This window comes from Trichosurus vulpecula, chromosome 2 (genome assembly GCF_011100635.1).
Source record: "Trichosurus vulpecula isolate mTriVul1 chromosome 2, mTriVul1.pri, whole genome shotgun sequence".
Classification (NCBI taxonomy): domain Eukaryota; kingdom Metazoa; phylum Chordata; class Mammalia; order Diprotodontia; family Phalangeridae; genus Trichosurus; species Trichosurus vulpecula.
The window spans coordinates 33,378,709-33,403,824 of record NC_050574.1 but is presented as its reverse complement, the minus strand read 5'-3'; the positions used below and the strand labels follow the sequence as shown (position 1 = coordinate 33,403,824).

General features: G+C 48.0%; 2 protein-coding genes across 2 annotated transcripts in view; one reads left to right on the top strand and one right to left on the bottom strand.

The window, feature by feature from the left end:
• SDF4 (stromal cell derived factor 4) overlaps positions 1 to 20,416 on the bottom strand; it is a 59,555-nt gene extending 39,139 nt beyond the window's left edge. The window contains exons 1-2 of the mRNA XM_036745148.1: positions 19,715 to 20,416; positions 7,500 to 7,859 (exon numbers count right to left, since the gene is read on the bottom strand). Of these exons, the coding sequence (XP_036601043.1) occupies positions 7,500 to 7,804 (305 nt within the window). The 5' untranslated portion in view covers positions 7,805 to 7,859; positions 19,715 to 20,416. The remainder of the gene's footprint in view (positions 1 to 7,499; positions 7,860 to 19,714) is intronic.
• Positions 20,143 to 22,272, top strand: B3GALT6 (beta-1,3-galactosyltransferase 6). The gene has a single exon (XM_036745150.1). The coding sequence runs from the start codon at positions 20,271 to 20,273 to the stop codon at positions 21,276 to 21,278; it is 1,008 nt and encodes a 335-aa protein (XP_036601045.1). The 5' UTR covers positions 20,143 to 20,270; the 3' UTR covers positions 21,279 to 22,272.
• Positions 22,273 to 25,116: the final 2,844 nt, after the last annotated feature.

Genomic DNA, 25,116 nt, shown 5'->3' with positions numbered 1-25,116 from the left:
AAACTGTACTATAAAGAAGCAGTTATCAAAACTACCTGGCACTGGCTAATAAACAGAGTCATGGATCAGTGGAATAGGTTAGGTACACAAAAAGCAGTAGTCAGTGACTATTAGCAATCTACTCTGATAAACCCAAAGAATCCAGCTTCTGGGCTAAGAATTCACTATTCCACAAAAACTGCTAGGAAAACTGGAAAATGGTATGGCAGAAACTGGACATAGACGAATATCTTACGCTGTACACCAAAGTCAAAATGGGTTCATGATTTAGGAATAAAGGCTGATACTTTAAGCAATTTGGGAGAGCATGATAGAGTTTACCTATCAGATTGATGGGAAAGGGAAGAATTCATGACCCAACAAAAGATAGAGAGCATTACAAAATGCAAAATGGATAATTTCGACTACGTTCAATTGAAAAGTTTTTGTATAAACAAAGCCAATGCAACAAAGATTAGGAGGGAAGCAGAAAATTGGGAGAAAATCTTTTACAAGCAGTGTTTCTGATAATGGCTTCATATCTAAAATATACAGGGAACTGAGCCAAATTTATAGGAATACAATTTATTCCCCAATTGAGAAATGGTCAAAGGATATGAACAGGCAGTTTTCAGAGGAGGAAATTAAAGATATCTATAGGCATATGAAAAAATGCTCTAAATCATTATTGATGAGAGAAATGCAAATCAAAACAGCTCTTAGGCATCACATCTCTCCTGTCAGACTGGCTAACATGACAAAACAGGAAAATGATAAAAGCTGGAGAAGATGTGGGAAAATTGGAACATTAATATATTATTGGTGGAGTTGTGAACAGATCCGGCCATTTTGGAGAGCAATTTGTAACTATGCCTAAAGGGCTATAAAAATGAGCATATGCTTTGACCCAGCAATACTCTTGGGCTATATCCCAAAGAGATCACACAAGTGGGAAAAGGACAAATATATTTATAGCAGCTCTTTTTGTGGTGGCAAAGAATTGGAAATCAAGGGGATGCCCATCAATTGGGGAATGGGTGAACAAGCTGTGGTATACGAATGTAGTGGAACACTATTGTGCTGTAAGAAATGGGGAAGATACGCACTTCGTGATAAACTGGAAAGACCTACATGATATAATGCTGAGAGAGCAGAGCAAAGCCAGGAGAACATTATACACAACCACAGATACATTGATTCTGTGATGACTAACCTTGATAGACTTGGCTCTCCTCAGCAATACAAGGCTCAAAGACAGCTCCAAAGGAATCATGATGGAAAAAGCTATCTACATCCAGACAAAGAACTACAGAGTCTAAATGCAAATTGAAGCAAACTATTTACTCTTTTTTTTTTTCTCTTCTTTTTTGGTTTTGTTTCTTCTCTCTCGTGATTCATTCCACTGGTCATAATTCTTTTTTACAACCTGACTATTGTATAAAGAAGTTTAATGCGAAGGTGTATATAGAATCTATATCAGGCTACATGCCGTCTTGGGGGGAGGGGTGGGAAGGGAAGAAAATTTGAAACTCAAGAACTTGTAGAACTGTGTGTTGTAAACTAAAAATAACCTAATTTTTAAAAAATTGCAAAAGTTGTTGGTTTGAAATGCTAAGGGGAAATCTGCCACCTTGTGGCCAATTTGCACTGAACAGTTATTTCATCCACGTGGCACTAAGGGGAAATGCACCAAATGTTAGGGGAAGAAAAGATGACAGACGATTGTCCAAGACACGGCAACAGCCGCCCCAAACGAGGGGGCAAAGGCCCTCTAACCTGGCCTTGGCTGGAGGTCCTCTGGTCCCGAGCTAGCACACATTAGGGGTCATACGATTTAGGTTCGCTGCAGAGCAGAGCTTCCCATTCCAGGGTAATGTTACAAGAGGCTACATTAAAGTAGATTGATTTTTTCTTCAACAAGACATCTGACACTCCTCAATTTCCAGAGAAGGACTTTGGGGTTATCTACTGAGAATGAATTTCAATGTGATTTCAAGCTATGTCCCGAAGTCGCTGAGCTGTGCCCAGCGATACCAGTGAGGCCAAGCCCCCACAGAGGTCAAGGAAGGAGACAAGGGCCATGTGGACCATGCCCTCTCCAGGCCAGGATGGAGGAGTGCGGGGAGAGCCAGAGCCAGGGTGAGGGGGTGCTGCTGCCCATGTGCCATGTGCTGAGGATGATCTGGGCCAAGGTTAAGGGGGCTGCGCCAGAGACCCCTGAGTAAGCCTGTGCCCCTGCCTCCTGCCTCTTCCAAGTGTCCCAGTCCAGGTGCAGCAACAAAGCCGGCTCATGTGGGGTTTGTATTGCTAGGGGGCACCACGGTGCACGGTGCGCTGGGCCTGCAGTACAGAAGCTCTGAGTTCAAATGCGACCACAGACAACTTCCCAGCTGCATGACCCTGGGCAAGTCACTTCACCCTGTTTGCCTCAGTTTCCTCATCTGTAAAATGAAATGGAGAAGGAAATGGCAAATCACTCCACTGTCTGTGCCAAGAAAACTCCAAAAGGGGCTATGAAGAATTGGACACGACTAAACAACTGAATAACAACAAACTCTGCCTCGTAACGATTCCTTTTACGCATCTATGCCTTGTCTCCAGAACAAGGGTAAGGTCTGTTGAAGCACCTTCTTCCTCCTTTCTAGAGTGCCTAGTCAAGGTCTGGAGGCTGATCTGATCGCCTCTCCTCACAGGTGGGCCCCTCAGCAGCGTTTCTGTACCTCTTTTACTTCCTCCTCCTCATTTTCCTTTCATTTCCTTAACTGACCATAATACAGGGCTGAATTTTTATTAATACTGGATTTACTGTTTAAAGTTCTACACTAGTCTGCGGCTTTAAAAAAAATTAAATGTTTCATATTTTGCTCAAAAACACTACTAAATAGGTTTTTAAAAAGTTAATGTGGCTAATACTTGACTTTTTAATCCAATGGTTCTTGTAACACAAAGTTTATGAACTTCTGCAAAAGTTCAGATGATTCTTAGTGGAAGAGGATTTTGTCATAATTGCCACCTTATGTTACCTAAGCTACCTACAGGGCTTGCTAACACCTCAGAACTAACTGTTCTACTTTCATTAAAATTATTTAATCAACAAGCATTTACCAAGTAACTACTAAGTGCCAAGTAAAAGCCTAGGGATACAAAACAAAAAAAAGCAAAAACAGTGCCTGCCCCCAAGGAGCTTCCAGTCTTATGGGGGAGACAGCATGCCGACAACTATGTACAAATAAGATACATACAGGACAAAATGAAGATTGTCCCAAAGGACAGCATTAAAGGGTGTTAGGAAAGGCTTCTTGCAGAACTGAGTGCTCCTTAGAGCATGCAGCCTGAACCAGATTAAAATGGAATTGAAAAAAGTTACAACAAAATAACAAAAATAAAACACAAGTAATGTTAATGTTTTCTAGGTCACTGTGAGCCCAAAGGGATCCTTATATATAGTTTAGCAACTTTTGTTTCTATTTGAGGTTGACTCTACTGCCGTAAAAGTGGGATTTGAGCGGGGACTTCCAAGAGGCCAGAAGGCAGAGATGAGGAAGGACAGTGTCCCAGGCCTTGGGGATAGTCAGGGGAAATGTTCCAAGCTGGAAGATGGAGGACCTCATCTGAAGAACAGCCAGGAGGCCCGTAAGGGAGGGATGCCCAGGTGATGAAGGGCATCTAAAAGCCAAACAGAGACTTTGATCCTAAAGGTAACACAGAGGCACTGAAGTTTAGTGACTAGGGGAGAGGGACCTACGGAAGAGAGAATTAGAAAGACAATTAACAGCTCAGTACAAGAGGTGTAAAACTGCCTGAGAAATAATCTCTCTGAAAATCAGAACGGATCACAACAAAGGTCAATGACTTCATGATGCAACAAGAGATACTAAAACAAAATCAAAAGCCTGGGGGGGAAACAGAAGAAAACACCACAACAGTAACAACTGACTTAGAAAACAGAATGGGGGTGGGGGGGAGGAATGGGAATTAAGGACTATCTAAATGCCAAGACCAAAAAAGGAGTCTAGACATAATATTTTAAGAAATTTAAAAGGAAAATTGCCCAGATCTCTGAGAACAGAGGACAAAGCGAAAACAAAAAGAATCCACCAGTCACCTCCTGAAAGAAACCCCAAAACGAAAACTCCCATGAACATTACAGACAAGATTCAAGGGTTCCAGGTAAAAAATAAAATAAAATAAATAATAATAATAATACTATAAGCAGCCAGAAAGAAAGAATTCAAGCACCAAGATGCCCCAGTCGGCATCACATACAATTTAGCAGACACCACTATAAAGGAGCAGAGAACTTAGAATATGATATCTCAGGAAGCAAAGGATGTAGACTTACAGCTAGGAATAACTTGCCCAGCCAAACTGAGTTTAATGTTGTAAGGGGGAAAAATAAACCTTTAATGAAATAGAGTACTTCCAAACATTCCTGATAAAAAGACCAGAGTTGCGTAGATGCTCTGAAATTCAAACACTGGAGTAAAGAGAATAATTTTTAAAAAATATAAAGGACTTAACAAGGGTAAACTACCTGGATTCAAATATGGGGAGGTGACACACATGTCCCTTCTGATCCCTATCATCATCAGGGTCCACAGAGGGAGTCCAATTAGACAAGGCCTAGGAGTGGTTCTGTTATGGCTTGATGACCTTAAGAGAAGAATGAAAAAGGAGGGGAAGAAGGAAGAAGGTTAGGGAAAATTATATAATCTGGGTACACAAGGACACACTTATACAAGGAGGCAGGGCGCAGAGAAGTAGCTGATATCTGAACCTCACTCTCATCTGAACTGGGCAAAGGAGGGAAGCCACGAACACTGTGCGCGCGCACGCACGCATGCACACACATACAGTTGGGTAGAGAAGTATATTTTATAGGGAAATAAGAGTAAAGTGGGAATTAGAGAGAAGGTATGTTAAGGGGCAGATTAGTTCTACGCAAAGCACATTCTAAGGATATACAAAAATATTTATAGCTCTTTTTGAGATGACAAAGAATAGGAATCTGAGAGGGTACCCATAAGCTGGGTACGGATGTGCAAGTTACAGTATACAAATGTGCCAGAATACTATTGTGCTTAGCTCATATCAGCATAATAACCAACCAAGATTCCAGAGGCCAAGTGATGAAATGTGCACCCATGTCCTGATAGAGAGATGAAGGACTCAGAAGGTAAAACGAGACACATATTTTTTAGATATGGTCAATGTAGAAATTAGTTTTGATTGACTATACATATTATATTATAGCAGGGGTTTTTTTGTGTTCTCAATTAAGAGAAGTAGGTTTGGGGCAGAAGGGTAAGAAGGTGGATCATGGCTTCTTAAAACAATTTTTTTTTTTATTTTTAAGAGCTCATTGGTAACTTTGGAGAGCAGTTTGGGTTGAATGATGAGGTCAGAGGAGAATTAAGAAGAGAGTGAGAGGAAAGGAAGTGGAGGTACCAATTATACATGGCCTTCTGGGAGTTTAGCCACCAAAGGGAGAAGAGAGCTATATAGGGTAAGAGCCAGTGGGGATGGCTGGGGGAGACCTGGGCATGCTGGCAGGCAGCAGGGAAGCAGCCAGCAGATGGAGAGTTTGAAAAAGTGAGAAAGTGAAGACGACAGTGGGAAAAATCTAGCAGAATGAAGTCAAGCGAGCAGGTAGAGGATTCGCCTTGGGATGAAAGTGGAGAGAGCAAGGGAAGCTCTGAGTGATGGGAAATGAGAAGGCTGAGGGGAGGAGAGGAAGCTCTCAGAGAATGGCCTCAATTTCTTCAGTGAAATATGAGGCCAAGGTTTTCAACTGAGGAAAAAAAGCAAAAATTGCCCTTGTTCTCAAGGAACTGAAGACCCTCCGTGCCATCCCCTCATTTAGCTCACTTCTCCATCTATCCATCCCTCATTCACCAGTTCCCTGGCCTCAGAAATCCCACCCCATTCCCTGGGCTAGCATGCCAGCCCTCCCCCTCAGGCACTGCCTAGAGCTGCCTCTGGCAGCCCGTAATCTCAAACTGCCAAATGCCAATGGAAGTGTCCAACAGAAAATCAGCTCCCTAAATCAGCTGAGCTCAGCAATCAATCCTTGGAATCTTCTCTGATAAGATTATCACTCTCCCCTAAGGAGGAGAAGCTTTCCCATCTCCCTCCACAAACTCAGTAAAAATTTATTAAGGGTCCTGGGGATTCCAAACAAAACCCCACTGCTCCCAGCTTTGGAGACTATGCCCTACCCCACCCAAGGCAGATGGCCTTGCCTCCTTCTTCACTAAGAAAATGCTCACTCCTTAGCTCCAGCCTCTCAGAAAAAGTGACCCTCCACCTTACCTGGCTAGTCCTCCCAACTATGCGGATCAGGGCGGGCACTGGACTATTTATACAACTTGTTTATACTACTTGTTTGCCGGTGGTCTTCTCTCAATAGACTACAAAGCTCCTTGAGGACAGAGTCTTTTATCTCTTTTTGCATCCCCAGTGCCTGCACTTAGTAGGTGCTAAATAAATGTTTTCTAACTGACTGCTCAAATTCCTTCACTGGGTCCCCTTCCCTCGGCTCCTAGACCTAGAATCCGCTGCCTTCCAGGGTCTGGCTCCAAATGGCCTTTCCAGCCGGATTTCCCATTATAAAAACGCTCTGTGTTTGGGCCAAACTGGATGAGCATGTATTCCCCAAACTCAACACTTTGCCTCCTGCCTCCATGAAGCCCCCCAGGCTCTCCACATCTCTGCCCCTTCTGAGCCTAGCTCTGATACTTTAAATGGCTACAGTTCTTTCCCCAAATTACTCTGCATTATACTCATCAATTCTATTAATAAGCAACTAGAGAAGATGAAGGATAGGGAACTTCCTAGCTGTGTGACCCAAGGCATGTCACTTAACCCCCATTTGCTTCAGTTTCCTCCTCTATACAATGGAGATACAATAGCCCTTCCCTCCCAGGGCTCTTGTGAGGATCCAATGAGATAACATTTGTAAAAGAGCTTAGCACCATTCTTGGCACACTAGCTATTATTAGGATTACTATTTTTCCAGATAAATGTTTTCTCCCCCTAAGCAAGGACTGATTTATTTTTAACTCTGTAACTCTAGCATTTAGCACCATGGCTTGAATGCTGTAAGGGCCTAATTAACGTTTAAGACCTTACAAAGCAAAGAGACCAGAAGCAGAGTGCGGCCTGCCTGTGAGGCAGTGACCTGACTGTCACAAGATGTGGATCCATGCCCTACTAGTGGCTCACAAGTCACTATGGCACTGTAATGCCTGCGGTCCGCATTCCTCACCACTCAAGAACAGCTGGGATGGTAGTACAATCATGCCCATTTTACAGATGAGGAAAGACCCCTGAGGCTCAGCACTGACATGACCCACTGAGGTCACACACCTCAGAATCATCAGAGGCAGGATTCACAACCGGGGCTCCTGACTCCAAGCCTATAGCTCTTTCTTTATCCTGATAACTCTTGACGGCCACAACAAACACTCAGAAACAGTGGACCGCAGGCCTGCCCATTAGACCTCCTATTCCTGACTTACTTTGCAAAGATTGCCATAAGTTTTTTTCTGTTTCTTCGTGGTTCTGAATCTTCATCAAATTCCTCCATCTCCTTCCCCAAAAAGACCTCCTGGTGAAAGTCTTTGTTCAGGTGCCCGTCCATCTCCATCTTGACACCGTTCAGGTGGTCTCGAGGAAGGATCTCATTCTCATCCTTGTCGACCCCCTTCTCCTTTAATGCCGAGTTGTTGGCAGGCCTGGCGTAAACATCCATGAGGAGGAAAACAAAGAGCAGAGACAAGTAGATGGAGCCCAGGCTGCAGAGGAAGGCCTGCTTGGACACCATTTTTTTCTAGCTCTTTAATAGGAGCTCAGGTATCTTCAAGGAAGGATTCAACGAGCTGCCAAAATAAAAACAAAAGAGTAAAGCTCTCGGAAAGCCCCAGTGAAAGCTTAAACGGGCCTTCTGAACTGGGGCCTTGGTCAACTAGAGACCCATCAGCAGACCCACAGTGAAGCCCAAGTACATGCTTCCAAAAGGACAGGTGTATTTTGTCACCTGAAAAGTCAGCTTTTATCAGGAACCCTCTGTTACTGATAACGGGCACATCCAGAAAGGAGTGAAAAGCAAGAAGAGGTCAGTCAGGCTGATCTGGCCAGCCTGTTGGTACATGCCCATAATCCCTTGCTGCTCGGGAGGCTGGGGCTAATGGGTCACTGGAGTCCTGAGCCTCGCTCAGGCTACAGTGGAATAGGTGTCCACCCTATGTCCAACACTGTTTGGGCAAGCCCCTGAAAACTGAGGATGATCAGGGGGCCTAAGGAGCAAGGCAAACAGGGTCAGGCTGGAAAAATGGAGGCAAAGCTTCTGTGCCCATCAGTTTGGGGGTCAGGCCTATGAGAGGCTACTGCACCTGTAGCCTAGGCAAGACAGCACTCATACCAGACTAACTTGACTTCATTTTGTGACAGGGTTACTAAACTGGTACATCTGGGGAATAACATAGATATGGTTTACCCAAATTTTAACAAACCGCTTGACAAAGTATCTTGCACTGTTCTGGTTTTTTGAATTATAGTGATATATTTTGTTTTTATATAATCTCCCTTTCCCAACCAGAAGGCCTCCTCCCCCCAGTAGGCCCAAGGACCCCTGTGGGGCCATCAGCATTGGGATCTCCTAGGAGAGAAGCCCTCCCCCAATGCAGGTTGATTCCTCCTCAGCCCCTGCTAGTTCAGCAGAGGTGAAAGTGACTTGCCCAGGTCACATAGGCAGGATGTGCCAGGATGGGCCTCTGAGCCCTTGTACCTAAGAATAAAAAATAAAGAGGGAAGAAAAGGACCAAAGAAAACCAGCCAGCACAGCAGCCAAGTCTGAGATCTCTCCCAAGAAGGGAATGCATTCTCCCCTCTCATCCTCAGGGCCAAGCTTAGTCAGTAATCACGACACTGTTCAGTGCTGATTTTTTTTGTTCTTCCCATTTATCTTCTGCTACTCTGACAGGAAAATGGAGAGATGCTGACTAGAGGAAAGCACAGTTAGATGGATTCTGAATGGGCTGCATGGCCAGCCTCAATGAGCTGCCACCATCACTGAGTCCACATTAGCTGGAAAGGTTCCCAACAGGAGAAGCCCAGGATCTCTGTATGCCCCGTGGCCATGTAACCCTTTTATCAGTAAGCTGGATAAAGTCAAAAAGAGCTTTGAACAAAATCTGCAGCTAGCTTGGGAGCTCAAGACACACTGGAGAAGTCAGGATTCCAAAAGGGAGGCGGGCTAAAACAATGCACTGAACCTAATGAGATGAGATTTAATAAAGAGAAATGCTGGGCTCAAGAAATTGGGAAGGGGAAGCATAGTGAGAAGTTGGTCTGAAAAAGACGAGGGGCTGTTAGTGGATGCCAAGCTCAAAGAGTCACTAGGGTGAAATTGCTAAAATAAGTTAAAGCCACATTAAGGGAGAATGAGCAAAAGCCAGTCCCCCTGTGTCTGGTCCTTGGGGAGCTGTGTCCCCTTCTCCCCTTCTGACCACCATGTCTGGACAAGCTAGAGAGCATCCACAGGGAGGCGACCAACGGTGAAGGGCCCCAAGTTCATGGAGTCCATGACAGACCAGGGATATGGCAGCTCCTCTGAAGTACTCAGAAGCAGGGTGCAGCCTCATGCAGTTTGGCCCTGAAGGGCAGTGGGGGAAGCTGCAAAGAGGCAAACACATGCTTCAGGTCAGAAAACAAAGGTGACCAGGCCAGGAGGTCTCTAAGATGAGAGGCAGTGGGGCCCCCCACCTCAAGGTATATAGTGTGAACATGACCACTATGATCCCTCCCACCTCGGAAACTCTGTTTCTGCACAGAATAAGCCCTGTTTAAATTAACTCACTTTTTTGTGGCTTAAAATTTGGAGCCCTGCAGATTTGGGGAGATCCTAGGCCAAAAGACAAAAATTCAGAGATACTTGGGAGTGATACGGTTCTCTCCCCTTCCCTTCTGGTTACAGGCTTTTCTCTTTCTATACCCACCCAAAATAGCCCCTCTTTTTATCATTCCAGTCTGGAAGGTCAGAAATCCACATTTGGCTGATTTGAGGGTGGGAGGGCCAACTAGAGTCCTTAAACCTACCAGGGAAAGTCACTCCAAAAGACCCAAAGTCTCACTAATCTTTTCCTAGAAAAAGGTTTCCCAAGCAGTTGTAGATAAGGAAAAGGCTCTTCCAAAATCCCTCTTCTAGAAGTGCGACAAAAAATACATTTTGTGACTGGCATATCTCTGTGTTCTCCAATTAATTTAACTGTTGTTAACATCAGATTAAGTAAATTACTCTAGACCTCCTTTTCTTTATTTACTAGGCTCCCAGCAGTCCCCTCCCTTTTCCCCTCTGAGACAAGAACTTGGAAAAAATTTCCCAAAAGAAAAATGATACATGATCCTGACTTGCTACAGTTCAACGGTGATTCTGCCTGTGAATGAACACACACACACACACTCTCTCTCTCTCTCTCTCTCTCTCTCTCTTTCTCTTTCTCTAACACTTTCGTCAATGGCAGAGCTAGTATGCTGATCCCCCTCCCACAGAGGTATGTCACTGGGAGGATTCCTTGTGTGAGGGGGCCGGGACACCGAGGTCCCTCCCAACTCCCAAATGCAGTGATTCTGTGAATAAAACACCTGACTAAAAGAACAGTTAAGCTACTTATCAGATGGGAGGGCCAGCAGCCAAAGCATGGTTAAACAGAAGCCATCCCAAAAATAAATAAATAAATAAATGCATGGATCTGGGGATTTTAGTGGCTTGTGAGCTCAGTAGTGCTGAGTAAGGTCACATAGCAGCCAAAAAAGTCATCCTCATCTCCAGGAGCATCAACAATACAGAGTTTTTCTGTATTACCTTTAGTTCTTCCTGACTCACTGGACACCTTGGGAACTGAGGACAGCACCACCCCCCAACCCCCGGCCCCACACACAGACACTTGGACTCAGGTGAGTAACTGGTCAGTGACAGAAGTGTCTGTCTCTCCATACTCAAAGTGAGCGTTCCCAGGCACTAGGTCAGGAGGGAGCTCAGCTCTGCTGTCTCATCTCCACCCCAGCTGCACTACTCTGGGATTCCCCTAACTTTTCCTGCAGGCCTCCATGTCAAGGAGCATTGCCTGCCTGCCCCGCTTCCCTGCTGCTGCCACTGCCACCTCCCCCTCCCCACTCCAGCTTCCTAGTGGACCATCTTCCCCCATTAGAACAACAATTAAGATTATAAATTCCTTGAGGGCAGGGGCTGTCTTTTTTGTATGTTTCCCCAGCACTCAGCACTGAGCCTGGCACCCAGGAGGCACTTAATAAATGTTTAGTGAGTGACTCACTCTCCACAACCCTAGTATTAACGGTTAGTCTGCAAGTTTTAATTCAATCCCTGGTGTTTCCTGATGGGTCCACAAGTGCACCTGATGCAGACAGAGCTTCCCCTTCTGCTATCTGTTCTTGGAGATGTCAATCTTTACTTCCCTTTGTGAAATTCTATAGTATCCATCCTGCCTGAAGTAACTAAGACCCACATAAGGTTGCTGAAAAGGCTGCTCAGGACCCCACTGGCTTTTGTGTACCATGGTCTATGTTCAGCATATAATAAACCACTTTTAAAATGTCTCTGCATGCTGATACATATAACAGGCAGCAATACCTGTCAACAAACCCTTCAACAATTTTTATGTCAACAGAAACCTAACTTCCAGGAGGAGGGAGGCAATAGTCCCACTGCCTTGTGTCAGGCGGGTTACACACTAAGATCTAAAGGCAGTGATAAACCGGAGGACAAGCAAGGTGGTAAAGGACAACGGTCCCAGTCACATCAGGATTAAAGGAACTAGAGATGTCTGGCCTGCAAAGACTCCCGGTGGAAGTAGGAGGGAGGAGATGAGAGCTGTCTTCAAGTCTCTGAAGAGACCTCACATAGTGCAAGGAACAGACTTGTTCAGCAAGAGCCTCCCCCCTCCCACAGAGGTATGTCACTGGGAGGATTCCTTGTGTGAGGGGGCCGGGACACCGAGGTCCCTCCCAACTCCCAAAAAGTGATTCTGTGAATAAAACACCTGACTAAAAGAACAGTTAAGCTACTTATTAGTTTTGTGACATCCAGTAAATCATCTGACTGCTCCAAGCCTCATTTTCATCATTTGTAAATGATTATCAGGTGAGTACAAGGCAGCTCTGAAATCCCTCTGCCCGTAATCAGCGATCTATGACCTAGAGAAAAACCACCAGAACAGGGAGGAGGCCAGTGACCTGCGTCTGGAAGAAAGAGAGCAGCCTTTACACAACTGAAGGGCTGGTGCTCCCAAAGATAAGTGATGAAAAGATTTAAATAATTCTTAAGAGGATATATGTAAACTATTAACGAATGCCTCAAATCACTAGAGGGAAATGCAAAGTAGAACAACTGTCAAAGATGATGCAAGGACCAAAACAGTTGTGTTGGCCAAGCTGCAGGCAAACAAGCACATCCCCAATGCACTTTGGATGGAGCTGTAAATGGGCGGGACCCTTGGATCTGGAATTATACCAGAACCAGCACTAAGCTGCTGTCACACCCACAGGTACAGGCACATACCCCCAAGGAGGTCAATAATGTAGAAGATCTCATGGTTAGCACTGGAGCACTAGCAACAACAAAAAAAGCAAACAAAGGAAGTGCCTCGTTGAAGGAAGAAATGGTTCAATCATGGCTCCATGGAAGCACATGTGTGCATTTAACTCATGTGAATTTCACTATATGCAGGAAGTGGGGAGGGAAACAATTTAAATGTGGAGGAGGCCACCCATTATTTGGCTCCACGAGCATCAGGACCCCTCGGCAGCCAAGTGAAGCCCTTCTCAGAAAGCGAACTGTGTTGCCTGCATTCATAATTGAATAACTAAAGGAAGTGCTTAAGTTCAGTTAGGGTAATGAATATAAAAACAACTTTTTTCCCATTCAGGTTCACAGACCCCCACGAAACACATCCATGGACACCAGTACGAGAAGGCCTGCATGTGTGTGACGTGGAATAAATGAACATGGGGCTTGTTTGCTCCCTCACCCCTCCCAGGATGGATTCCAACCTCTCTCTGAAGTCCGCTGTCTGATCACTTATTCTACTTAGGCCAGAAGCGCCAATGAGAGGGGCAGCCTGGGCTGGACTTGTCAGCAGGCAGCACCCTACAGCCTGTTTCATCTGATTTGTTCATGGCAAAGCAGGAGCAGGCTTGGGCAGGAGTGGAAGTCCTTTCAAGAGTCCTTTTTTCTCTAGTGGAGCTTCAAAGGGAGTTTTGATTCAATGCGATCCTGACTTTGGAACCCAATCCATGCCCAAGATTTGACTGTGCTGTACATGAACGTAATGGAATCTGGATGTACTACTCTAAGAAACAACAATTTTGAAGAATTTAGAAAAATATGGAAAGACCAAAGAGGGTAGATCCAAGAGAAAACTATACAATTTAACATAATAATCTAAGTGAAAACAACTCTAAGGACTATCTGTAGCCCCATTAAAGAATAAACAGCCCACACCCCTCTCAGGAGACTAGGAGCAGGTTGTAAACATTATCAATAGGTCACTTTGGGGCATGGGTTTTGCTCAAATTACTCTAACAAGAAAGGATTCAATGAGAAAGAGTGCATGTTGGGACATGACTAATGTTTTTTAAAAAGCATGTTACTCATTGTTAAAATAAGTACATGAAAGGGTTATTTACAGGAAAGAGGGATCATAGGTGGTGTAAGGAAAAGCTGCCAAGAGGTGGATTAGGCGCTGACTTCCTAACAAAACAAGCTGCCCCAAGTGGAGCACACGGCATGGGGGAGGCCACAGGACTGTAAGTTAGGGATGTCACTGATGGGGTTCTGGATCAGCTCTCTGAGCTCCTGGCCTCTATGGATCTATGCTGTCCCCTGGTCCTCCCCTCCATCCCCCCTTCCCCTGATCCTGGTCCTCAGGGGCCCTCCCTGGCTCAGCTACTCACCCTGTAGACTTCACTACCTTCCTATCCTGGCACAGCCCTCCAGCCCCCTTCTCCCAGTGACAAGTTTCCCCTAAGGCCTCCAGCTCTGAGCGGAGCCTGGGTTGGCAGTCCTCAATGTCCCTCCCATTACTGATTCTGGCTGGGCCATCTCCAGTTGCCCTGATTGATATCTGGCCACTGGACCCAGATGGCTCTGGAGGAGAGAGTTAGGCTGGTGACTGCACAGCCCTCCCTCACTTAAATCCAATTCACTTGCATGTCATGGCATCACCTTCCTGATGTCATGGTCCTCTTCGAGAACGAAGGACAAACAACTACCTGTGAGAAGTCCAAGCTACCCCACTGCGGACCCAACTGGTCGGTTCCAGTCGGGCAACTCCACTCCTTCCTCTCTTCTCTCCCTTCCCTTCTTCCTCTGTCCAGGTGGAGTATCCTGCCCTTACCTGTGGGTGCTCTGCCCAAAGAAGTGTAAATTTTGATCTCTGAAACCTAACCAGAAATCTTGGGGTTAGATTTCTTTCTCAGGCTAGATTTCTTTCTCAAAGACCATGCCTCAAAGTAAACCAAAATCACACTGGTTCTCACTGATTGGCCAACAATAGGTCCTAGCCCAAGCACCACTTAGTGGTCAAAGTTTGGGTCCTGATGGCTCAGAATGAAGGTAAATAGTAATTATTTCTGTTTTGGCCAGAAACCCTGAGGGTCTTTACCACCCAGATTGATTTTTTTTTAATTTTGATTAGAAAAAAGGAGCTATTCCTTGGCTCATTTCTTAAGCAGCCATAATCACTGAATGGGCAGTCAAACTGAGATCTGCTAAAGACCTTAGCTTAAAAAAGCCAAGGTTTCCCACTGTATCCAAGGCCACCTCCAATCATCCTGATCTATGTCTGGCCACTGGACCCAGCTGGCTAGTACAGCCCTCCCTCTCTTAAATCTGATTCGCTTGCATGTCATAGCATCAGCCTCCTGGTGTCATGGTCCTCTTCGAGAATGAAGGACAAACAACACTTTGTGATTCTGACTCTCAGGACTTTGCCACTACTGCCATGGGGGTACGCAACTTCTTTTTAACTCCCTGTTATGGGATAACTTTGCCCCATTCCAAGGTAAGCACCTTGAGGGCAGGAACCGTTCCTTTTGTTTGGATTTGCATCCCCAGTGCCTAAGGAAGGCAGGTTCAAATCCAACCTCAGGCACTAGCTGGATGACTCTGGGGAAGTCACTTCAGGTATGTTTGACTCTTCCTGACCCTATTTGGGGTTTTCTTGTCAAGACACCAGAGTGGTTTGTCATTTCCTTCTCCAGCTCATTTTACAGAAGAGGAAACTGAGGCAAACAGGGTGAAGTGACTTGCCCAGGGTCACACAGCTAGGAGATGTCTGAGGCCACATTTGAACTCAGGAAGAGGAGTCTTCCTGGCTCTAGGCCCAGTCCTCTGTCCACTGCCCCTAGTTGCCCTGGCAAGTCACTTAACCTCAAATTGACTCAGTTTCCTCATCTATAAAGTAGGGATACTAAATGCAGTAACTTCCCAGTGTTGTTGTGAGGAACAAATGAGAGAATAACTTTAAAGAGCTAAGCACAGTACCTGCACTACACAAATGCTTTGTCCCTTCCCTTCCTTTCCCTTAAGGACCTGGCACACAGTGAGCACTTCATAAATGCTCAGTGTCTGCCTGCCTGCCTCACAAACAGGACCCCAACTTCCCTTTCCACCCTGACCTCTTCTTCCTCACCCAGGGTAACTTCCTCAAACAGGCACACGACGTGGCTCCCAGGTTCCCACCTCCATGCCTCGGTCAGCACCCGTCCCTCTCCTCCCAATACCTTTGTCTCATCTTTTCTACTTACGGAATCCTAACCAATCTTCATAGCCCATCAAGTCCCATTTCTTAAAGAGACCTCCAGATTCTCTAGTTCATGGTTATCTCTCCTTCCACTAAACTCTCATGGCATTCAGTATCTGCACCACTGACCCTTCCTTGCAGCATTTATTATGGTCATGCACTGTAATTCAACTCTTTAGCATTATTTATTATTTAAAGCATTGCTACAACTAGGCAGAATCCCTTCAAAAGAACAGAGTACTAACCACAGCAAATTATGAGCAGCTAGATTTAGTTTAGAAAACAAATAAATACAACTTTCTCTAGAATAGGGCCCTTCTCTGCTGTTTTGTGTTATGTGCTGACCTTGCACAATGCTAGATACCTATCTAGGTAGTGATCTAAGAGAATGTGCTCACTACTGACATGACTATGGTAAGTATGTTTTTCATCCAGGAAAGTCAAAAAGCCTTTCACAGGCCTTATAAATCCTTTCACACATACTTGCTACCTTAATAAGGACACCCCTAAGCTCACACAGCCAATAGAGAGCAAATTTAAGTGTCCTGTTCTCCCAAGATTGCAATAGAGTTCTGAATTTAGCTAAGTAAGATCAGGTTTCTAGTCCCAGGTCCAACACTTCATGGCCCCACAACCTTGGGGAAGTATCCCTTCACTGTTCTGATGCTTGAGTTTAACTCTAAATGGGCTGATCATCCCTGCTCAGCCTCCTTTATCACAGGGGCAGCTGTGAGATCAGATGAGGTAACAGGCAGAAGGCTCAACAGAAGATTAGTGCATCTTCTCCTAGGTTCCCAGTGGGTCAAGCCTGACTGCTGAACGGCTTGAGAAAAAGGCAGGTCCTTCACCCTGAACAGAGCAAGCAGCTGCAGGAGCTCCAGAAGACCCCGCCAGAGCCCTGGAAGTAGGGCAGGTCAGGGTTTGAATTAAGAAAATCAGATGAGTTAGACCAGGTAACAGCTTCCTTGGACAAGCAGGTCGTGAGAAGAAGTAAGGTCCTTTTATCTGTGCAGCTGGCCCAGAGACAAACGACCCCCTTCATAAGGGAGGGGACCTAGCCTCTGACCAGGACAGAGAAACAAGGTCTTTCCACTCAACCCTCGGTGTCACTGACAATCCAACCTCCCATCCCCATATCACTCCTGGACTTCCAGATTTGGGGGAACCATGGAAAAGAGCCACTATCCTCCTCCTTTCCCCACGCTGTCCCACATCCCCACGTCCCCAGCAATCATCATAATGACAGCAGCTAACATTTCTATAGCACTGTGTGCCAGGCACCTCACTAAGCACTTTACAAACAGTGTCATGCTGGATCCTCACAACAAGCCTAGGAGGTGATGCCATTATCACCCCCATGTTACAGTTGAGGAAAACAAAGGCTAAGTGACTTGCCCAGGGTTACCCAGCCAGGAAGTACCTGAGGCTGGTTTTGAAATCAGGTCTCTAACCACTGAACTACCTAGCAGCCCAGGATGATGGAAATAAAGGAATGCTGGAGGCCACAACACCTGTGTTTTGCAATACAGACTCTCTCTGCTTCAGGGAATGGCCTCAATAAAAAGGGGTAGGAGCCTGTCTGCTCAGCCCTGAAGCACCTGGGTCAGAGAGGCTTTTCTCCCAGATGGCCAGGGCTGAGGCTGAGACCCAACAGGGGGGCAATGGCTCCCAACCTCTTCTACTAGATGTGGGGAGGGAGCAGTAGAAAACCTGGGCTTGAGGGCCACTGCGGGAGGCAGCCAGCTTGAGCCAACCAAGAATGGAGAAGAGCAGCCACAGCCACCCTGAAGGTCAACAGCTGTTTGCCAGGAAGCTAATTAGGGAGAGAAGCAGCCTCGGTTAAGCCCAGGCTCCGGTGAGCCTGGCATTGGGAGCTCTCTGGGGCTCTGAACCACCGCAGCACAGCTCAAGAACCCCAGGGAGCTTGGTCCCCTGATTCAGAAGAAGCTGATAGCAATGACCATAGGTGGAAGTCACCCACTCAGAGATGGTCCTTCCACAAGCCAAAGAGATGATTCACACAGGCACCAAGGACAGAGTTTGAGGAAATCAAGAGACCCTGGAGGCAGGGTCCAGGCCCTCTCAGCAACAGAAGGACACTGGCCACTTTGGGCCCATAAAAGCAAGCACGGCAATGGCTACTCATGGCAGGGCGTTTGGAGACAGCGGGCTCTTCCCTGGGCCCTCCATTCAGTCACCTCAGCTACAGGGGCTCCAATTTCACCTATATCCCCTACTCCCCAGCCCCAAGTCCCTGTCACCACTCTGCATGCAAGCTGAGCTGATCCATCCTGGACAGAGGAGATGGGGGGCAGGGAAATGGAGGAAGGGGAGGGGAGGAGATTGAGTTCTCCCTATATCCTGGGGGGAGGAGGGGGAGGGTAAGGCCAGCATCTCATCAATTCATCAACAGAAGAAGTTTTAAGAGGAGTGGGGTGGGAAGAAAATTGGGGAATTTCTTGTTAACTCTGCATCTCAAACCCAGATAAAAAAAATAAAAATTAAAGGGAGATAAGATTCTATAAAAGGCTTTGGATTTCTTTCCAAACCCCCAACTTCCTTTTGCTTCTGGTCCTAAAGAAGGCTTTCCTCTAGTTGAAAAGCACGAACAGCTAACTTTCCATTACCTGCAGAGACAGATGATTCAATAACCAAAAACGACCCCAAAACAGTAACTTGAGACTGATTCAGAGATGTGCAATATGATTAATTTTAAAGAACACATTTCCTGTCCTCCCCTTCCTCCACCTGTCATTTCAGGCCCCACACAATCCGGATCCAGCCAAACTCGCTGCTCCGCTGACTTGACCTTCCATTCCACCCCCACCCCATACACTCCCTCAACCCCCTCCCCAGGGTCCAGGGTCAGTGTCCTCCGGGGAATCTTTTCTGGTCCTTCTCTCACTTGTTTCAAGACTCTCCGACCTGAAATCACCCTGCCTTTTGCTTACCCTATTACCGTAAGGCAGGGCCCGTTAGCCTCGACTCCCCAGAACTGTTTGTTTGTTTTTGTATCTTGAACCCTAGCACCTAAAGCTCTGAACGCAAAGGAGCGAGGTTGGAATTATGGCTCCCTGTGTGACCTTGGGCAAGGCATTGCACTCAGCTCACTGGGCTCATTTCCCTAACCGAAAAATTAAGGGGTCGGAGAAGACCCCAAAGTCCCTTCCGACTCTAAAATGTGGGGTCCTACTAAAAAAAATAAGTATCTATAAGAGACATCGAAACAACTACGCTTCCGCCCTGTACCCTGGTCCGCTGGATCCGTGGCTGGGGGCGCTTACTCCAGAACCCCGCCTCCATCTCTCGGGGTCTCAGCTTCCCCGCCTACAGGAAAAGGAATCGGTCTAGAGGGGCTGGGTCCTTCACTCCAAAGCTGCTCCGCTTAGTCTGTCCACAAGCACTTAGGAGGCGCCTACCGTGCGCTGGGCCCCGCGCCAAACCCCGGGGACACAAACAGCCCGCCCAGCCGGTCCCGGGGCGCAGCCTGAGGGGGCACAACGGGGGAAAGGGAGGGAGCAAGCGGGAGCCGGAGAAGGCTGGAGACGGCGATGGGCAGAAGGGGCAGCTCAGAGCCGGGCACGGAGGGAGTGAGCTCCCCATCGCTGGAGGGCTTCAAGCGGGAACTCTCCTTGGGGCGGGAGCGACCCCCTCCAGCCCGGATAGGCGGTGACCCCCCGACGGCCCCTCCAGCCCCATCAGTCAGTGACCCTGGGGTCACGGACCATACCCCGAACCCCCACAAACCCTACAGTCCATGAGTCGGAAGGGAGCTCCCCGTCGCCAGAGGGTTCCTTCCAGGACCCCACTAGCCTAGACGGCCCATGACACCGTGACCCACGAGCCGCCCGGCCTCCCCGCCCCCGTCCCCCAGCCAAGTCCAAGCCGCCCCGCCGTGGGCGCCCGTCACTTACCGCCCGGAGCCCCGAGATGGCCAGAAGCAAAGTCCGCGACACCGTCAACGGAAGCCCGCACAGGCGGCCGCCATCTTTCTTGAGGGAAGGGGCGGGGAGGGGTGAAGGGTCGCAGACTCTTAAGGCTTAAGGTACCCGCGCGCCGCCATTTTTCCTCCGGGCGGAAGACGCCAAGACGACGAAATTCCTATCACTTATCAGAGGAGGCGGAAACTACCCGAGTCACATGATGCCCCGCCCACGCCCCTCAGCCCTGCCACCTCAGCGCCCTAGACTGGAGGCACACCTCCGCTGGCCTCCTTACGAGTTTGCGCGCCCGTCCCTCTCACTTTACCCTCGGCTGCCGAGAGGAGAGAGCGCCGCCCAGGGGAGCGAGGCGCGTCACGGTCCCGGATGACAGGACCAGCGGGAGGCCGTCTCGCGCACGCGCAGTAGCGGCACGCGCTGCTCCCTCCCCGCCCCCAGCCCCTGCCCGCCGGACGCCCCCTCCCCGCAGCAGGCCGCCGAGGTCGGCGGAGAGGAGGTGCGCGCGCAGCCCCGCGTGCGGCAGGGCACGATGAACCTGCCGCGGCTCGTGTGCCGGCACCGCACGGCGCTGGCGCTAGCCGGCCTGGCGCTGTCCGTAGGCGCCCTGCTCTGGCTGGCCAGGTGCGCGCCCGAGAGCTCAGCGGGCGGAGGGCGCGTGGCCGCCGCGGCGCATGCGCCGGCCGAGGAGGGCGAGCCCGCGGAGCGCGCGTTCCTGGCCGTGCTGGTGGTGAGCGCGCCCGCGGGAACGGAGCGCCGGAGCGCCGTCCGCAGCACGTGGCTGGCGGGCGCCGGGAGCCCGGGGCCGCTGGCCGACGTGTGGGCGCGCTTCGTGGTGGGCACGGCCGGGCTGGAGGCCGCCGAGCGGAGCGCGCTGGAGCGGGAGCAAGCGCGCCACGGCGACCTGCTGCTGCTGCCGCAGCTGCGCGACGCCTACGAGAACCTGACGGCCAAAGTGCTGGCCATGTTCGCGTGGCTCGACAAGCGAGTGGCCTTCGACTTCGTGCTCAAAGCCGACGACGACACGTTCGCGCGCCTGGGCGCCCTGCGCGACGAGCTGCGCGCGCGCGAGCCCGAGCGGCGCCGGCGCCTCTACTGGGGCTTCTTCTCGGGCCGCGGGCGCGTGCAGGCGGGCGGGCGCTGGCGCGAGGCCGCCTGGCTGCTGTGCGACCACTACCTGCCCTACGCGCTAGGCGGCGGCTACGTGCTCTCGGCCGATCTGGTGCGCTTCGTGAGCCGCAACCGCGACGTGCTGCAGCGCTGGCGCAGCGAGGACGTGTCGCTGGGCGCCTGGCTGGCGCCCCTGGACGTGCGGCGCGAGCACGACCCGCGCTTCGACACCGAGTACCGCTCGCGCGGCTGTAGCAACCAGTACCTGGTGACGCACAAGCAGAGCCCGGACGACATGCGCTCCAAGCAGCGCAGCCTGGCCCGCGACGGCCGCCTGTGCCCGCAGGAGCTGCGCCTGCGCCTCTCCTACGTCTACGACTGGGACGTGCCGCCGTCGCAGTGCTGCCGGCGCCGCGAGGGCATCCCCTGAGCCGCCCCGACGTGCGGACCGGGCCGAGGGGGCAGCAGCTGAGAGAGAAGGGGGCGCCGAGGCCGCCGCTCCCGCCCACCCCCACGACATGCGGACTAGGTGGAGGGGGCTGCAGCAGGAGGACGGCGCTGCTTCTCGCCCATCTCCGAGGTGTGGACCGGGCCGAGGGGGCTGCAGCTGAGGGAGGAATACGACTTCCCGCTTCCCGGGACGCCCATCCCCACCCCACGTGCGGACCGGGCTGAGGGGGCTGCAGAAGGACAGCTCTTGGAGGCCGCCGCTTCCCGGGACCCCGACGGGGCGAGCTGGCTGCCGTCCGATGTCTCCTCCGAGCAGCCTCCCAGTGCACCAGGAGGACCCCGACTCTCGGAGGGTTATGAGCCGTCCTGACTCTAGCTCACATTCCACAGAAGCCCGAGTTTGGAGCCAGCTTCGGCACCAGAGCGGGCTAAGAACTGCCAGAAGCGCCCTGTTGGGTGTTTGGACGGGAAGAAGCTAGGGATTATCCGTCATCTCTTGAGTTTATTTATTGAAAGTTGCACGCGGTGGTCACGTGACCTCTCCCCCAGATTCTGAGCCAGGAGAGCCTCCCCAGCCCTGTTACCTAGGAAGGGAGACAAACTTCAAAATACCAGTGACTAAAATTGACCTTTGTTTTAGTCATTTATGCCAAAGGAATCAAGAGTGTATATATAATAGGGTGGGACTGAATAAATTTTCCTCGTCTCATTCTAAACAAAACTGAGGCTTGGAGGGAAAAAATTATTTTAATGGCTGAAAAGGAAATCACTTTTTGACCTCTTTTACACCATGCAGTAAAAAAAATATACTTGCCAAGGCAGTTGTACCTTAATTTGCATCTGACGCTAGCAGTATTTGTTGTGACAGGTAAAACTAAAGTTTGGGTTTAATTTGGGATGACTATATTAAATGAGCCCTTGGCAGTTATGTCTCTGGGGCAAGGCAGTTCTGTAAATACAGGTCAGTGTTTAACTGTGATATATTTATAAATACTATAAATATGTATAGTGAGGAGCTTAAGCTGAGTGTGAGGTTCTCAGTATTTGAATAGTATCTAATGAAAAGTCTTTTTATTCTCCATCTGTCTTAACAAAGCTTCAAATTCACGGGTGTACAGTTTGTTTTTGGTTCAGAGTTTTATAATCCCAAATTGCTTCACGTCCATTTAAATTGGCCAGAATGTGGGAACCATGCGTTTATCTTAACAGTTTAGTATATTGTCTTTTGTTAAAGGCTCTCCTTTTAAGGCTCCCTTGATGGAGTGAATAGTCCCAACCTCTTCTAAGCAGGCAGTGATAAGGGTTTCTTTTTCTTCTACATTCACTTTTATTCTTGTAGCTTGTTCGAAGACAGGCAGACAAGAATCTGAATTCTTTAACATGGGTCTCGGTTTCTCCAAATGCTGCAAAGACCCTTCTCCCATTTCGATATTACCTTTGAACCACAAAGAAAGTGGTCCCCAGGAAATGACCCTGGCCCAGGCCTCCATTGCCTTTTTATTTTTCTCTGGCAAATGGGAAAAGCAAACGCTAGCCCTTGTAGTTAAAATAAGGCAAACCTCAGTTTTATCAACTGACCCCTAAACTTATTTGAATTGTTTTATTTGACTATGTTTTTTCTTTGTGTTTTATACTTGAGCAGTTATTAAGTATGCATCACCTTACTAGACTTGGTATAATCCAAGTTCAAGTCATTTCATTTTGAAACAAATGTTGGGAATCATGAGGATTCTAAAACAATCAGTGTTGTCTTAAGGTGTCAGGTTTTATTTTTCTTTATAAAAGAAAGAGAATGGTGTAAGAATTTTCAAAACCCCCTTTTCCAGAGAAGTGTGAGTGGTATAGTGGAAGAAGCCCAGGCCTAGGGCCATCAGTCTGGCTGGTCTTGGGCAAATGACCTTACCTCTCTGGGCCTCAGTTTCCCCATTCGTAAAGTGAGGGGTGTTGTCTCCAAAGTGTCTGAAGCTCCAAAAGTCTAGGAGAAACAATCGTTGGGTTCTCTCGAAGCCAGACCTGCCAGGGGAACCACCTTATCTGGAAGAATAAGAGTTAAGAGCTGTTCTCTGCATTGTTCAGTTTCCCTCTGGATTGGCTGATGGCCTTTCTAACCTGGTTACACAGGGATTTCCTTATTCTGTGCCCACAAGCTACTGAAGATAGGTCCTTACATTAACGTGACTGATGAAGACAAAGTTTCTGTTGACTTGGCCAGCCCATAGTCTGCGTCACTGGTCACAGCTGAGACTTTCTTAAGGTACAAAAGGAACATGACCATCACTTAACCTGGATGTGCACCTCCTTGTTAAGGTTCCCAAAGCCAGTGTTGAGGCTTGAACCCAGGCCTTCCTGGATCTAAGGCCAGTTCTCTGTCCACTGTGGCCTTTTGCCTCACAAATCTCTGAATGGAGTTTAGGAAATTTTGTATTTTATACACACACATACATATACACATACATATAGGTTGGGCAGTTTGTTGAGGGTTTTTTTTTGCAGCATAGGCCCTTTAAGGGTCTACAGTAAAATATTTGGTAGGCTGTTAGAAGAACATCAAAACAGCAAAGCATCCAGATGTCAGCAATGTTATTCCATTCATCTTTTTTTTTTACAAAGGTGATGCTTTAAAATACAGTATCCATCATAAACACTCCTTAGCTCTAAGTCAAAACTTAACCACCAGCGCCCCTGTATTTTAACAGTTCCCAGTGACTTTTTGCTTAGCATGCACAAATGATCCGACTCCATCTGTCATTCCTGCTAGGGTCCCCATTTCTCTCCTACTGTCCTTGTTTTACAGGAAAAGTTTTGAGAGTGATAAAGATGAATTAAAAGCCCTGTATCGGGATCATCAAATTGATACTGATTGACATTTGTATGACCCTTCAGCGATGTGCTCTGACTTTGAGCCACACCTTAACCTGTGAGGCGTCTGCTCTTTCCACTTTATAAAAGAGCACATTGAGGCTGCTTGCTCAGGCCCACCCCCAAAATCAGTGTCAAAGGCAGGGTTTGAAATCCGGTGACCCCTTCCTACGGGCCAGATGGTCACTTTCTCATTTCGATTTTAAATGTCTTTTTTTACCTTGAGAATTTCAAAGCCTACTAAAGTTTTGCCTTTAGTCATTTGTATGACATGTTTAATATCTCACTCACATTGGTACGTTTATTGAACTATACAAACTGGAAAGTTGGGCATTTTTAAATGCTCAAAATAGTGGCTAATTTGCTGAAGGAGCTAGGGCAGGGATGGTGAAAGGAATGGTCATTTATACAGCATCTACTTGTGCTTTACAAATGTTAGTTGATCACAACAACCGCAAGAGGCAGGTGCTTTTATTATCCGCACTTTACAGATTGAGGAAAATGACTTTGCTCAAGGTTGCACAGTTTGAAAGTGTCTGAAGCTGCATTTGAACTCAAATCTTCCTTACTCCAAGCCCAACACTGTACTATGGCACCACCTAGCTGCTGTGGTGAGCCGCTTGTCTGTATTATCTGGTTAAACCTTGTTTAGGTTGGTTGAGTGACCCAATTCAAGCATTTCTTGTGGAGGACACTGGGATGAGGGATCCTGGAGATATAAAGGCCAAAACTGAAAGGAGCACCTGCCCTCAAAGGATTTGCATTCTACTGAGGGGAACATGAACAGTATAGCACACAAGTAAATACAAAGTAACTTCAGGAGTGGTTCAGCAAGCATTTTTAAACACTACTACTGATAGTATGCACACACACATATATATTTCCTCATTTTACAGATAAGGAAACTGAGGCAGGCAGAGGTTAAATGACTTGGCCAGGGTCACACAGCTAGCAAGTGG